General features: G+C 43.5%; 1 protein-coding gene across 3 annotated transcripts in view; it reads right to left on the bottom strand.

Moving 5' to 3' along the window:
* LOC122911693 (putative zinc finger protein 56) overlaps positions 1-8,499 on the bottom strand; it is a 30,089-nt gene extending 21,590 nt beyond the window's left edge. For all 3 annotated transcript variants that reach the window (XM_044256660.1, XM_044256662.1, XM_044256661.1), the window contains exons 1-4: positions 8,335-8,499; positions 8,085-8,143; positions 4,745-4,872; positions 3,926-4,021 (exon numbers count right to left, since the gene is read on the bottom strand). In XM_044256660.1, coding sequence (XP_044112595.1) covers positions 3,926-4,021; positions 4,745-4,872; positions 8,085-8,099 — 239 coding nt within the window. In that variant the 5' untranslated portion in view covers positions 8,100-8,143; positions 8,335-8,499. The remainder of the gene's footprint in view (positions 1-3,925; positions 4,022-4,744; positions 4,873-8,084; positions 8,144-8,334) is intronic.
* Between the last annotated feature and the right edge of the window lie 6,660 nt (positions 8,500-15,159).

Raw genomic sequence — 15,159 nt, 5'->3', positions numbered from 1 at the left:
TTTAGAGGTCCATCTGCCCCTGAATCCTGTAAAGTCTACTAACAAATACAGTCAATCACTGAATAACGTGCTTTTCATCAATAACGGTCCACTTATGCACAGAGAAGTTTGCTTGATATAAATCCAGTGCACTACAGTAAATGTCTTTTCATTATGATTGCCTTCATATTTAATTTCTTCAAATTAGTTCCTTATAAAACTATGGTATATACAGCAGACCTCATACAAAGAATGGGACAACTCATGACATGTTGTAATTTACCCATCAAACACCACAGATGGAGAGAGACTTCTGAAACACAATGACAGGGGCACCGGGGTGGCTCAGTGAGTTAAGCCCCCACCTTTGGCTCAGGTCATGATCTCAGGGTCCTGGGATGGGGCCCCATACAGCCCTCTGCTCAGCAGGGAGCCTGCTTTCCCTCCCTACCTGCCTCTCTGCCTACTTGTAATCTCTGTCAAATAAATAAATAAATGAATAAACAAACAAATAAATCTAACAAGAAACACAATGGCAAATCCACTTTATCTTGTGCAAGAGCTCCTAGAAAATCACTAGTACGATTCTCAGCAGCCCAAACAGGAATGGGCCCAGCATAACGTACTCAGGTACTCAAAGACTGAAAAATAGCCAACAATACTTTACCTAGAAAGATTCTTTTCCACAGAGGCAGAAACGAAGACATTCCCAAGTAAAAACTGCTCTAAGCTTACCAGTAGATCTGTCCTACAAGAACCATTAAAGGAAGTCTTTCTAGATGAAATAAAAGGATTCTACCCAGAAACTGCAACCACACGAGAATACAGAGCTCTCCGCTGAATGTAAATATGGAGACAATTACACAAACCTGTTGTAATGAGATACCAGTTACATTTATTTCTGCTACAGAGCTTTGTTTTGGGGGAAAAAAAAAGAATAAAAATAAGAAATGTAGGTCATGAAGTACACAACATAAAAGAATTTGTGATGTCGGTAACAAAGTTGGAAGGGGGTGCAGGGTTGGAGACAGGAAGAAGAGTTTTCTATGTAATTGACACTGAGTTTTTTGTTTTTTGTTTTTTTTAAGATTTTTTATTTATTTATTTGACAGAGAGAGATCACAGTAGACAGAGAGGCAGGCAGAGAGAGAGGAAGGGAAGCAGGCACCCTGCTGAGCAGAGAGCCCGATGCGGGGACTCGATCCCAGGACACTGAGATCATGACCTGAGCCGAAGGCAGCGGCTAAACCCACTGAGCCACCCAGGCGCCCCGACACTGAGTTTTAAAAGGATTGTTTCAGGACGCCTGGGTGGCTCAGTCAGCTGAGCCTCTGCCTTCGGTTCAGTTTAGCATCTCAGGGACTGGGACTGAGACCCACCCCCGGCTCCCTCCTTAGTGGGGAGCCTGCTTCCCCCTCTCTCCCTGCCTCTCTCTCTGCCTAGTTGTGATCTCTCTCTGTGTCAAATAAATAAATAAAATCTTTAAAAAATAAAAATTAAAGGTTCATTTTACAGCTAAGTTGTTTTAACAAATCCCGAAGGTAACCACAATGAAAATACTCAAAGACACAGAACTCAATGACAAAGGTACCAAAACATATTATGAGTATTAAGCCTACAATTAATTAGATAAAGTTTATCTTTTGTATTTCACACCAAAATATGATACAGAAGTATAAAATGTTTGAAAATTCCTCTGAATTAAAAAAGTATTTCTCTCATGCAGACAATAAACATTCACCCACATATACATGATGAAATTAATTCTATGTGGATGACAACTCACCTGGACATGGAACAACATTCACTGACTGCTCACCAAGGAGACAGAAAGTAGGGGTGACACAGAATGTATGTGCGACATACACACGCAAGACAAAAACACACAGAATTTACCAGGAAAAAGCATAAAGCTCATTCTTTTTTGAGTTATACTCACATAGTTTTGAAATATGCTGAAATATACTGAGCTGAAAATTCTCTTCCTCTAACAACCTGCACAGATAAAACCCAACCCATACCTAGCTACTGCCATGGAATGAGCCAGACAAGGAAGCACATGCTTGGAAAATTACTAAACCAGAGTAAGAGAAAACTCAACCTATGAAATTATAAATAAAACACTGATGTATGACAGAAAAGGAAAACTTCTATATTACCATAATTTTGAACTCTGTCCACATACCCATGAAAAACAAGCGTGTCTCATGGACTATAGTATCGTAAAGAATTCTCATTAAAATCAATCATAAAGAGCTGTAAATGAGAATATTATGAACACTTAAAAAGCTTGAAAGAGGGGTGCCCTGGGTGGCTCAGTGGGTTAAGCCTCTGCCTTCGGCTCGGGTCATGATCCCGGAGTCCTGGGATCGAGCCCCACATCGGGCTCTCTGCTCAGCAGGGAGCCTGCTTCTCCCTCTCTCTCTCTGCCTGCTGCTCTGCCTACTTGTGATCTCTGTCTGTCAAATAAATAAATAAAATCTTTAAAAAAAAAAAAAAGCTTGAAAGACATGTATTATGGTATTAATATATTCATTCTCCTCCACAGAATGTAACCCTATAGTCCATTCCATTATGACAGAGGAAACAAATAACATCTTCATTTCTGAAAAAATAAACATCATAGATGTTGAAATATGCTGAGAGACACTGTATATGAAATTAGTATTTGGGGTTAAATTCTGATGCATTCTGGGAAAGTAGAAGAAAAAGCTAGTGATTAATTTCCTATGAAGCAACATTGCATTACTGAACACCAGGGTTTCAAACATGGAGGTTTAGGGTACCTGGGGGCTCACTCAAATAAGCATCTTCTGTCAGTTCAGGTCATGATCTCAGGGATCTGGGATCCAGCCCCACACTGGGCTCCCTGCTCAGCAGGGACTTGGCATCTCCCTCTCCTTTTGCCCTTCCCCTCCGTACTCATTTTCTCCCTTTCTTTCTCTCTCTCTACCTTGAACAAATAAAATTTTTAAACAAACTATATGGGAATATTACTAATTGTCTAACTCACTTCTTATAACGCACATGCCCATGTCTTATCAGGACATTTGATGCAAAAAAATCAAAGATAAATCTCATATAAAACTAATTAGAAAGTGAAAACACATATGACAAAGTCAAAAGAAGTTCACAGAAGAATCAAACAATGATGCAATTATTAAAAAATAAGGTAATAAATGAGAATTTCTTAAAGTTAAAGTTAAAGTTCTAAATGTGCTAGTTCCCCAATAGCATTTGTTATGTTGGAATTCTTATAAACAAATAGACACATTACAGTATTTCACCACTGAGGAATGGAACTCATAGAGCAGAAATTTCTATATGGGAAAAAAAAAGAAAGAAAACAAAAAAAAAGACCATCTGAAGGGAAATAAAGCAGTACATTTTCTCATTTTAGGGCAGTGTTTTGTTATCCTATGAAGTTACTGAAACTGAATTTTGTAAGACTAAGATTAAAGCCTCCATACATTAGAAAGCATAAGCCAGAAAACATTAAAAATAGGTCTCCAGTGTTCCGGTAATTTCCCCACCAAACCCCAGTGTGCATACAACTACCCTGACCTACTTGTCCCATAATGAAAACCAGAATTGACAAAGGCCATGGTGTACAGGTCCTCAGAAATAGGATGACTTCTCCAAGGCCCTCACAACAATAGAAATCTCTCAGATTAGAGGGGCCCTCCCCCTCAAAAGAGAGTCTCCTGGCTCTCCCTATGGATGTGAAGGACCATCACTACAGCTGAAGGAGAATCCCTAGAGAATACAAGAACTTGATGATGTTGGAGAGCAGATAGTTTCTCTTGAAAGAGAGAGACATTAAACCAGGAAAGTCTCCCACTGACATTCATTCAAGGAGAGCTACTCGAACCACTGATTATGGTCCACCCTCCTCCTTCAGACTTGGACCTCCCCTCTGTCATCTGCCTCATTCATTCCCACCTACCTGGATGGAAGCCTCTGGTCTCCTTTCTCTTCACATCCCAGAGCTGCTTCTCTTGCTCCAAAACCATGATCAGGTGTGGCGTTGACAGAAGGAGACCTGTTTATGAGGAAAAAGGAAAATGACTATTGGGGCCAATTCTAACTGTCCATCAGGCTTGTGTTCAGGAGAGAAGATACGATATTGTACAATCTTAGAAAATGGCTTCCCAAAAGCTGTTTCAGCTCAGTATATTTCAGCATATTTCAGTCCCTTTAGAAAACACAGGAGGTGAGGCACCTGGGGGGCTCAGGATGATAAGCCTCCTCCTCCGGCTTAGGTCCTGATCTCAGGGTCCTGGGATCAAGTCCCACATCAAGCTCTCTGCTTGGCAGGGAGCCTGCTTCCCTCTCTCTCTGCCTGCTTCTCTGCCTACCTGTCATCCTTCTCTGTCAAATAAGTAAATAAAGACTTCAAAAAAAAAAAAAATACACAAGAGGAATTTCCACTGTTCACATCCCAACCTATACTTCTAAGTAGTAGACATGATAATCAGAAGGGGAAATTTCAGTTTAAGATGTGAGCAGCACCATTCTATGTCACTAAAGGTTGAGAACTGCCACTCATCTACACAGGCAATGATGTTTCCTTGAGGAAGGAGAAGCTAAGGCTGAGAAAAAATCATGAAGATTTTTCTCTCCATCTACAAAGCCCTACTTATTTCCCTTTCTGCCTGGATCTGAATTCTAGTCATTCCAAGAGAAATCTCTGAAAAGACAGTCTTCATAGGAAGGAATAAAACCCTGAGTGGGGTTTGGGAAATCTGGAAGATGTCTTCCTCACCCAAGGAAGAGGAGGTGTCCATAGTTCTCCAACATCACATCCAGGTACAGTTGCCACTGACTGTGGGTCAGGCGTCCCCATTCCTCCTCAGAGAATTCTATGGCCACATCGCTGAAGGTCAGCAGTCCCTGTAATAAATACCACAGTCACCAAGTGGCCACTGATACAGTTCACGATGTTTCCTATGATGAAAGTAGGAGTTAATGTCATTAGGAGAACCAGATCTGACCTTTCCTTCTCCCTGAGATGGGTGTGAAGTTAAAGAAAAACCAATGGGGCAAGGGGCTGCTTGGTCAAGAACTTTCACTCCTTTTACTCCCAGAAGTCAACTCTATCCACTACACAGAGGTCACAGCCCTCCTTGTTCAGTGCAAAGTGTTGGGATGTGGGAGAGAAGCCGAAGGTCAAGAAACTCTAGACATGTTTTGATGTGAAATATTGGGGTTCTAGAGTGAATGATGAAGAAAGATTGTTGAGATACCCGTGGTACAAACACTGTGGTCTTAACACAAGGAGAGAGGAACGTGAACAGTGACTGGTTCTATGCTTTCAGGTGGGGAGGGGGTGAGGGACAGCAGGAGGCTCTAAGGAATTTGGAAGCAAGTTTCCAAGACCCTCAGGACCTCCCAGCTGGTGTTTTGATGAGGCCACTCACTGTTTAGTAACACTTTAGTCAGGAGATCCTCCAGATAGCTATCAGTGGGCCCCAAACTTGAAGGATGGTGCCTGAGCTACACTTGGGGAATAGAATTCAAGTTTCTGAAGCAATTTTCATATGTTAAAGAGGAATTACAGGATCCTGGAGGTCTACTGTTAGGCTAAGGCTGCTTTTTGCATCCAACAAAACATTAACCTTGAGGCAGTTGTGAGTTCCCTGAGGAATGTCCTACTCTGCCTTTCTCAGATATTTATCAACAGACTGGAAGTTGAAGGACAATTCATTTTATCCACACCTCTTTGGCTTTGTTCTCCTCAGAAACTACAAGCAAGGGGGACCCAGATAGTTCAGCTGGTTAAGGGTCTGCCTTCAGCTCAGGTCATGATCTCAAACTCCTGGGATAGAGCCCTGAGTTGAACTCCCACTCAGTGGAAATCTGCTTCTCCCTCTTTCCCTTTCATTACTCTCAAGCACTCTCTCAGCTGAATAAATGTTTAAAAGAAAGAAAGAAGGAAGGAAAGAAAAGAAATGAACCTACAAGCAAGAGAAATGCAGAAGAAAGAAGTTTACACCTGAAATGTGATAGTTCCTGCATATTCCTCAGTATCCCATGTTCCTTACAAATGACAGGAGAGAAAATAGGAACATTTCAGGGAGGATCTGGCAGACAGCACCAAGCCAATAAAAGAAGTTCCCATCAGCTGAATGGAAACAAATGTTATCAGTACCTAATGCACATCAAGGGACACAACATCACTGGGGTTTCCACTGGACGGAAAACGGGATTTCAGAGTATCAATCTGATTTTGGAAATACAGTAGATATACCTAAACAACTGAATCACTATACGATCTGTAGAGGCTGCTTTTAGGCAAGCAGGCTTGAGCAAAGGAGTGAAGGGAGGGCCCCAGTGACCACTAGGCTGAGTCCAGACAGGCCCAGCAGGGGACCCACCTCAAAACTAGCAAGACCCTAAGGAACCAATGGGCTTCTGACAACCAGGTACAGTGAGCAGAAAGGAGCAAATCCCACAGGTTCCCCGGAACTCCTCACCTTCCTTCTCCCGAAAAGCAACCCCCACACACTGCCCCTTGCAGACAAGCTCTCCTGTGCCCTCCTGCCTGCTGATCTCTTAGGTCTTCAGGGAACTTCCACCACCTTTGTCCTGCCCCAGGGGAATTCGGCAGTGCTGCTGGACAGACTTCCAGCCAATCGTGGACACTCATCTGGGGCCCCAAACGACAGAGAGAGACATTACACTGAGACAGCACAGCATCCCTGTGCTAGAAATTAGCTAGTTTACTCCTTTCTTTTCTTTTAATTTTTTAAGATTTCTTTTTATTTTCATTTTCTTTAAAGATTATATTTATAGGGGCGCCTGGGTGGCTCAGGTGGTTAAAGCCTCTGCCTTTGGCTGAGGTAGTGATCCCAGAGTCCTGGGATGGAACCCTGCATGGGGCTATCTGCTCAACAGGGAGCCTTCTTCCTCCACTCTCTCTGCTTGCTTCTCTGCCTACTTGTGATCTCCATCTGTCAAATAAATAAATAAAATCTTTACTTAAAAAAAATGATTCTATTTATAGGGGCAACTGGGTGGCTCAGTCAGTGGGCATCAGCCTTCTACTCAGGCCAAGACACAAGGTCCTGGGATTGCCTCCTAAATTGAGGCCGAGGAGGAGGGTCTTTACTCAGCGGGGAGCCTTCTACTCTGCCCATAACACAACATATTTGTGCTCTCACTCTTTTTCTTACAAATAAATAAAACTTTTTACAAAGATTGTATTTATTTCAAAGAGAGCAAGTGAGAGAGTACATGCAGGCAGAACAGGAGAAGGAGAGGGAGAAGCAGGATCCCTGCCCACCTGGGAGCCTCATGTGGGGCTGGATCTCAGGTCCCCAAGATCACGACCTGAGCTGAAGGCAGAAAGCAGACTTAACCAACTGAAACACCCTTGATTCCCAAGATTGATTTATATTTTAGAGGAGATGGGGAAAGGCAGGAGAAGGAGAGAATCTTTAAGTGGACTCCCCTCTGGGCACAGAGCCAGAAGCGGGGATGCCAGTCCAGGATCCTGGGATCCCAACCTGAGCTGCAATCAACAGTCCAACCTTAGTTGACTGAGCCCCCGGGCACCCTCCTCTCATGGGCATTAAGTAGAATATCTCTTTCTCGTGCTAAAGATGAAAATACTCACACCCCCTTTCTTCGAGTGAGAAGTTTCCAAGTTTTTCTGGACTCATACTCATCGAGTTTATATCTGCATTTCCTTACTCCCCTGCTGCACACAGCTGATCGAGAATCCAGAGGAACCCAAATGAGAAATGATTTCCCTCCCTGACATCCCAGGACCAGACCTCATCAGCCACAGGCATCTCGGACTCGACACCTTCCCCTCTAGATCTGCCACCAATGGAATATTGTCACTCCTCGTGGGATATTGTCAAAGTGACAATGACTGATGCCCTATCGAAGCCAGCTTGGGGACACAGGACAGAAGGCTCTTGGACATAGAGAAGCATTCTTAAGATCTAACCGTGAGTATCACTTCTGACCAGTTCTTAAAAACAGGTGAACGCAGAAGCCAGAAGCACCCAGAGTCGAGGCATCCACATATGTACCTTCAAAACACGAGGGTCTGTGGAGAAACAGAGGACACGGCTCTGCGGGGACACCAGGCTCACCTGACAACCGGCCATTTCTGCCTTTGCCTCCACCTCTAGATTTTGTCCTCATGAGGGATCTGGGGGGAAATCACAGCTGCATCAGGAGAAAATGCCCTGAAATCCAGCAACAGAGCTCCTTCTCCTCACCACTCACCCGCGGGCAGGACTCAGAGATGCAGAAAAGGCCCAACTTCCCAGTCCGTTGTGTCTGGAGCTACTCAGAAACTGTGAGCTCCCATGAGGACACCCATCCCTGCATTTTCCTCACCTGCTTTGTGGGGAGGGAGGGGTCCCCTGCCACCGCCACTCACAACCTCAGCGTCAGCATCGAAACTGCGGGCAGCAGGGACCTGCCCCTCCCAGACTCACAGAGCAGAGACCCCGTCACCTCTCCAGGACCAAAGCAGCAAATCCACTCTCAGAAAACCAACAAAAGCCCTCAGGCTTCTCCCTGGCCTCACTGAGAATCTCCTGGCGCCCTTAATTAACACAACAGTGTTGTTTTCGCCCAAACCAACTGACAGAATCTGAAGGGGAGGCCCGTAGAGAAGATTCCTGAAACTCCACAGGTTACCCTGCTGGGAAGGAACTGGGGAGGTGACTAGGCCAAGCAGGGGGAACCAAGGCTGAGGCTGGGAGCAGAGTTGAGCCCTGCCTTCCCACCATCAGAGTTTCTGGAGACTGACACCTTCTCCCTCTTTCTGCTACACAGAGGGGGACCACTGACAAGACTGAACGTTCCTGTATAAATGCAAATGTCCCTTTCAAAGTAACACAGGATTTCAGAATTTTTCCTTTATCTTCCTTTGATTCAAAATAACCAGCCAAAAATAATGCTTAGGCCAAAGATATGTATTTTTGAGTGACAGATAGTCCCCTTCACTAAGTGTTTCTGTTCATAAGGACCTGCCACCTAGTTTTCCATACTGCATGTTTTTTTTACCCTCCCATCAGTGATATATGAGAATTCTAATTCTCAGCATTCTCAGAAAAATTGGATTTTATCCTTTTTCTTTATTTTAGCCATTCCAGAAAACACTGAGTGTTTTCTCACTGTAAAGTACGCAGTCTTCTTACAACCTTTGTCTTGCTGACTGTAATAAAAACCATTTGGAAAGCATTAGGTTGAACAAAGAAAAAAGCAACTAATGCTTCAGTGAGACTCCATTTCCAAATAAGTAACCTTTCTCTTCTCCACAAACTTCTTCTCCTCACTTCTCAGCCCTTTGTTTCAGAAACCCGGTTCCACCCTGACAACATGATTAACAGGGCTGGCAGCACAGATAAAATTCCTCTGGAATTCGGACATAATCCAGGATTTTCCTACAAACCCCAGCCCCTTCCTCTGGGTGGGCTGCAGGTTTCACGCTCCGACCTGCTGAGGCCTCCTTGGCTGGCAAAGCAATGAAGCTCCCGCTGCCCTTGATCCCCAGCTCTGTCTGCATGTTCTGTTCCAGGTCTGAAGCATGGAGGTCAGTTCACACAACAGAATGAATGTGAGGAGAGGAAAGGTTGTTTTTCCTGTGCTGTTCTCAATGATGTCAGACATTTTCACAAGAAAAAACAAGTTCTTAAGAATGGGCATCAGAAAGACATGAGGCTCAAAGAAAAGGTGAGGCTTCTGTGTCACGGTGACTTAAGGAGGAGGAGGTGGGATTTAGAATTTCCAAGGATGGGATTATATTCAGAGGAAAAAGGAAAGACTAAATATTTCTGAAACAATGTTTGTCCCTCCAGGTGGGCCACTTTTATTTTTTTGTAATTTATTTTTTCACTTTTCAAAGATTCATTGTTTATGCACCACACCCAGTACTCCATGCAATACATGCCCTCCTTAATACCCACCACAGGCTCACCCAACTTCCCACCCACCCCCTCCAAAACCCTGTTTGTTTCTCAGAAACCAGTCTCTCATGCTTCATCTCCCCTTCTGATGCCCCCCGAATAACTTCTCCTCTGCATCATGCAATGTCCTCCGTGTTATTCCTTATGCTCCACAAATAAGTGAAATCGTATGATAACTGACTCTCTCTGCTTGTGACTTAGTTCACTCAGGATAATCTCCTCCAGTCCTGATCATGTTGATACAAAAGTTGGGTATTTGTCCTTTCTGATAGAGGCATAATACACCATTGTATATATGGACCATGTATACACCACTATGTATATATATACCACATCCTCTTTGTCCAATAATGAGTTGAAGGGCATCTTGGCTCTTTGAGCACGTTGGTGACTGTAGCCATGGCTGCTATACACACTGGGGTAAAGATGGCCTTTTTTTCCCTATGTCTGTATCTTTGGGGTAAAGACCCAGGAGTGCAATTGCAGGGTCATAGTTAAGTTCTATTTTTAATTTCTCAAGGAATCTCCACACTGTTTTCCAACGTGGCTGCACCAACTTACCTTCCCACCAATAGTGTAAAAGGGTTCCCCTTTCTCCACAACCTCTGAAACATTTGATGTTTTCTGTCTTGTTAATTTTGGCCATTCTAACTGGTGTAAGGTGGTATCCCAATGTGGTTTTGATTTGAATCTCCCTGATGGTTAATGATAATAAACATTTTTTCATGTGTCTGTTCAGGGTAGGCAAGTCTTTTTTTTTTTTTTTTTTTCTTTTAAGATTTTGTTTAGGGGAGCCTGGGTGGCTCAGTGGGTTAAGCCGCTGCCTTCGGCTCAGGTCATGATCTCGGGGTCCTGGGATCGAGTCCGGCTTCGGGCTCTCTGCTCAGCGGGGAGCCTGCTTTCCTCTCTCTCTCTCTCTGCCTGCCTCTCCATCTACTTGTGATCTCTGTCAAATAAATAAAGTCTTAAAAAAAAAAAGATTTTGTTCAATTATATGACAGAGAGACAGAGATCACTAGTATGCAGAGCAGTAGGCAAGAGAGGCAGAGGCAGGAGGGAGGGAGGGGAAGCAGGCTCCCTGCTGAGCAGAGAACCCCATGATGGGCTTGATCTCAGGACCCCGGGATCATGACCTGAGTCGAAGGCAGAGGCTTTAACCCACTGAGTCACCCGGGTGCCCCTAGGCAACTCTATCTGATATCAACTGCTGGGGTGCCTGGGAGACTCAGAGGGTTGGGTTTCTGCCTTTGGCTCATGATCTCAGGGTCCTGAGATCGAGCCCCAAGTCAGGCTCTCTGCTCAACAGGGAGCAAGCTTTCCCTTCTCAATCTGCCTACTAGTGAACTCAATCTCTCTATCAAATAAATAAATAAAATCTCTAAGAAATATATTTTATTTGAGAGAATGAGAGAGGCACTTGTGATGCTGGGTGGTGATGGGCAGAGGAGAAAAACCAACTCACCATTGAGCAGGGAGCCCAGTGCATGGTTCATGACCTGAGCCTAAGACAGACACTTAATGACTGAGCCACCCAAACGCACCTAGGACTACATTCATGATGGCACTGAAGAAGGGAGGAAGGTTCAGCACAGCAGTGAAGTAGCTTCCCTGAAGGATCTCCCAACCATACTGGACCTCACCTTGACTGGGGTTACCTACCTGGGAAATGGGGTTACCTACCTGAGAAATGAGGGAGCAATCACAGCACATGCCCAGCTGTTCCAGCCTATTCTATCCAGAAGGCTTCTTCATCTCAAACATCTATTCTACCATGTGACATCTTAAAGCTGCCCACATGACTGCATCATCTAACACCTTTCTCCATCCCTTGTCATGGATCTAAGCAGGGAAGTACAGTCATCACTGACAGCCAACAGCATTAGTCCTCAGGAAGACGCAGGAGGTCGACCAAATCATCAGGGTAAGGCAGAACTTCCCTATTCCTGAGAAACCCACATTAGCGATCTCTTCTATCCATGACATGTATTCATCAATAGACACCATCAAGAGCTGCCTGTGCCTTTGCAGTGACTAAAGGGAGCCACTTCCAGGTCCCTCCCCACACGGGAAAGAGTTCCTCACATTTCCTTTTAATAGGTCTTGTCCTTCTCTCAAAGGATGGTGCCTTCCTCAAATTTCACTTAGATTCAATTCCCACATCCCCATGCTAAATGTCTTAATAGCCATTGGCTTTCCATCTGTCTGATCTCAATTAAGCATCTTCTGAAGACATGCTCTCCACAACAGAGGCAAAAGAGAACGGCTGTGGTTCCTATGTAGCTAGAAAGAAAAATGAGGGCGAATACAACTGGATATCTGGAGATAGGTAGGTCATAAAACTAATAGTTATAGTTGTTCTCCTCTACATGCTAATTCCTCCTCTTAAATATTTTTTATCCCTTCCTGGGCTACTACATCACTCCGATTGGGACAGATTTCTCTTTCTTATGGAGTATCTATGACATACATAGCATGGTCATATGTGCATGTGTACCTCACGGACACATGAAAACCACCCTCAATGAAGGACGTGGGGCACATATTTTCATTTGGGGCCATCAGACAGTACTATGGAGTCCCAAGTCTATGTCCAGAATATGTCATTCTGACTAAAACAGATTTAGGGGAGTGCTGGGGGAGGAGGAGTCTTTTCTATGGGACATGAGGAGGAAGGAATTGGAAGAAAGGAGTGCTGGTGGCTCACTAGGAGAGAGTACAGATGTCATATGAGATGTTCCACTAACTTGTCACCCTACAGCATGCTGACTGGGGAATGCACTAGTGAGAAGGGCTCCTGTCAGTACAAGGCCCTGACAACACTAACACCAAGTAGCAGTATCACGGAGTACATGAGCTAAAACACCAACAATACCTTTATGTCACAAAGCTTGGTAATACACATAATACACAGTAATATCATTCTATTCACAAAGAGGAGAAAATCATAGCATAGACTGAGGAAAAATAATCACATATCCCTTAAACCTTCAGAGCACTGGGAAAATGGTGTCCTAGGTATATTGTTTTCTTCCAGTACCAAACAGGTGATGGATTTGATCAGCTCTGTACAACCAGCAATGAAACAGATGAACACTAGATGTAGAATAGCACATCATTCATGACATACTTATAACCGTATCTTAAAAAACAGTGTTTTAGGGCGCCTGGGTGGCTCAGTGGGTTAAGCCGCTGCCTTCGGCTCAGGTCATGATCCCAGGGTCCTGGGATCGAGTCCCGCATCGGGCTCTCTGCTCAGCAGGGAGCCTGCTTCCTCCTCTCTCTGCCTGCCTCCCTGCCTACTTGTAATCTCTCTCTGTCAAATAAATAAAAAAAAAATCTTAAAAAAAAACAAAAAACAAAACAAACAAACAAACAAAAAAAACCAGTGTTTTATTGAAGCATGTGGGTGGCTCAGTGGGTTAAAGCCTCTGTGTTCAGCTGTGGTCATGATCCCAGGGTCTTGGGATCCAACCCCACATTGAGCTCTCTGCCCACCAGGAGCCTGCTTCCTCTTCTCTCTGGCTCTCTGCCTACTTGTGATCACTTTCTGTCAACAAAATAAATTCTTTTAAGGAAGAAACACCACTGTTTTATTAATGAAAATACATTAATTTCATATACACTGAATAATACTTATCAAATCTACCCTATTGTCTCCATTCGAAATACAGAAAACACACGTGCAAAAGCATTCAAGGGTTGTCAGAAGGATGTGGGAGTACCTATTTCCAAAAATTTCTTGACTGAGGTACATTGCTCATAAATGTGTATGTGTAGTGGTATGGCACTGTAGGGAAGAGTTATCTACCCTCCTGCAGTCATCTGTCAGGATTTCCTCATTTAACCACATCAAGTCATACTCTCTAACAATTGCACTTAGGAAGATATATTTGTAGTTTACTGCACGGCTACCTTTTTTTCCTTAAAGAACAATTAGGAAAACCTCCTATTTCTAATATTGAAGAAGTTCTTTAGTGTCAATAAATGCATAAGTGTGTGCTCTTAACACCCATTCCATGGAATCTTACATCAGTGTTATAACCGTAAGCACCATCTCCACTGAGATGTATTTCATATGTTGTATATCATACGGTCCTCTACCATGGAAAATTAGGTACGATGAGTCCCACTTAATGGAGCAGGACATCTAGTATCTTTGATGTAACAACAATCATCCCTGTGTTCTTACACACCCACAAGAACAGAGCAATTTTCCAGACTGATTTCAGAGGAAATACATTAATATTGTTAGTCACAAATCACATATAGGATTAATGTAAAAATTTTAAAATACTGAAATCCTTATATATATGAAAAAGTCCATCCCCTAAATCTGTTCAACAGACTACCATATACATTTTCTAAGTGTTCCAGTCTGATTTCTCCTTATAATCACTATTTTCATGCAGGGTAATGTCTGAGTAGGGTGAATAATGTATTCCATTGGCTTGATTTCTGTAACATTCATTGGCATCTGATGTTCAATTCAATAGTTTTCAAAACATTGCTAAATTTCAATGGACTTTCCTTAATGCACTCTCTGGTGTGTGTTCCAGTGTATACTAAAATGAAGGCCTCTCCACATTCATGATGTTCCAAGGGTTTCAATCTAGTAAGCATTTTGACATATTGAGTAAGCACTGAATACTAGTTGGCCACATTCTTTACATTTCACACTTTGATTCCTATATGAAAACAATGATGTTAATTTAAGAAGTTGGGAGTCCCACTGAGAGGTCAGACACATTCCTAGCATTTGTAGACTTATTTTCCTATTTCAAATCTCTCATATGGAGTGAGGAAGGAGCAGTCCTTAGGCACTCTTTCACATTCATTACATCCGTAATTTTCTCTGCAGGGTGAATTCTGTGATGTGCACTAAGGGTTGTGTGCTTGCTGGAGGCTTGGCCACATTATTCATCCGGTGTCTTTCCAGTATGAATTCTCAGTTTAGAAGGCGTGCATGCTGGAGAAAGGCCTTGCCGCGCTGGTTCTATTTGTGAGGTTACTGTCTAATATGAATTTTCTCGTAGGCATGAATCGGTGAGCACTCTTTAACCAATTTTGCTCACATTCTCTTTTTCTTTCATTCTTCAAGATTTTATTTATTTATTTGACAGAGAGATGGAAAGAGATCACAAGTAGAGAGGAGGGTCAGGCAGGGGGAGAGGGAGAAACACGCTGGCCACTGAGCAGGGAGCCTGATGCAGAGCTGAATCCCGGGACGCTGGGATCATGACCTGAGCTG

The sequence above is a fragment of the Neovison vison genome, chromosome 7 (genome assembly GCF_020171115.1).
Source record: "Neovison vison isolate M4711 chromosome 7, ASM_NN_V1, whole genome shotgun sequence".
Classification (NCBI taxonomy): domain Eukaryota; kingdom Metazoa; phylum Chordata; class Mammalia; order Carnivora; family Mustelidae; genus Neogale; species Neogale vison.
The sequence above is the reverse complement of the archived record's forward strand: the minus strand, read 5'-3'. Positions and strand labels throughout refer to the sequence as shown.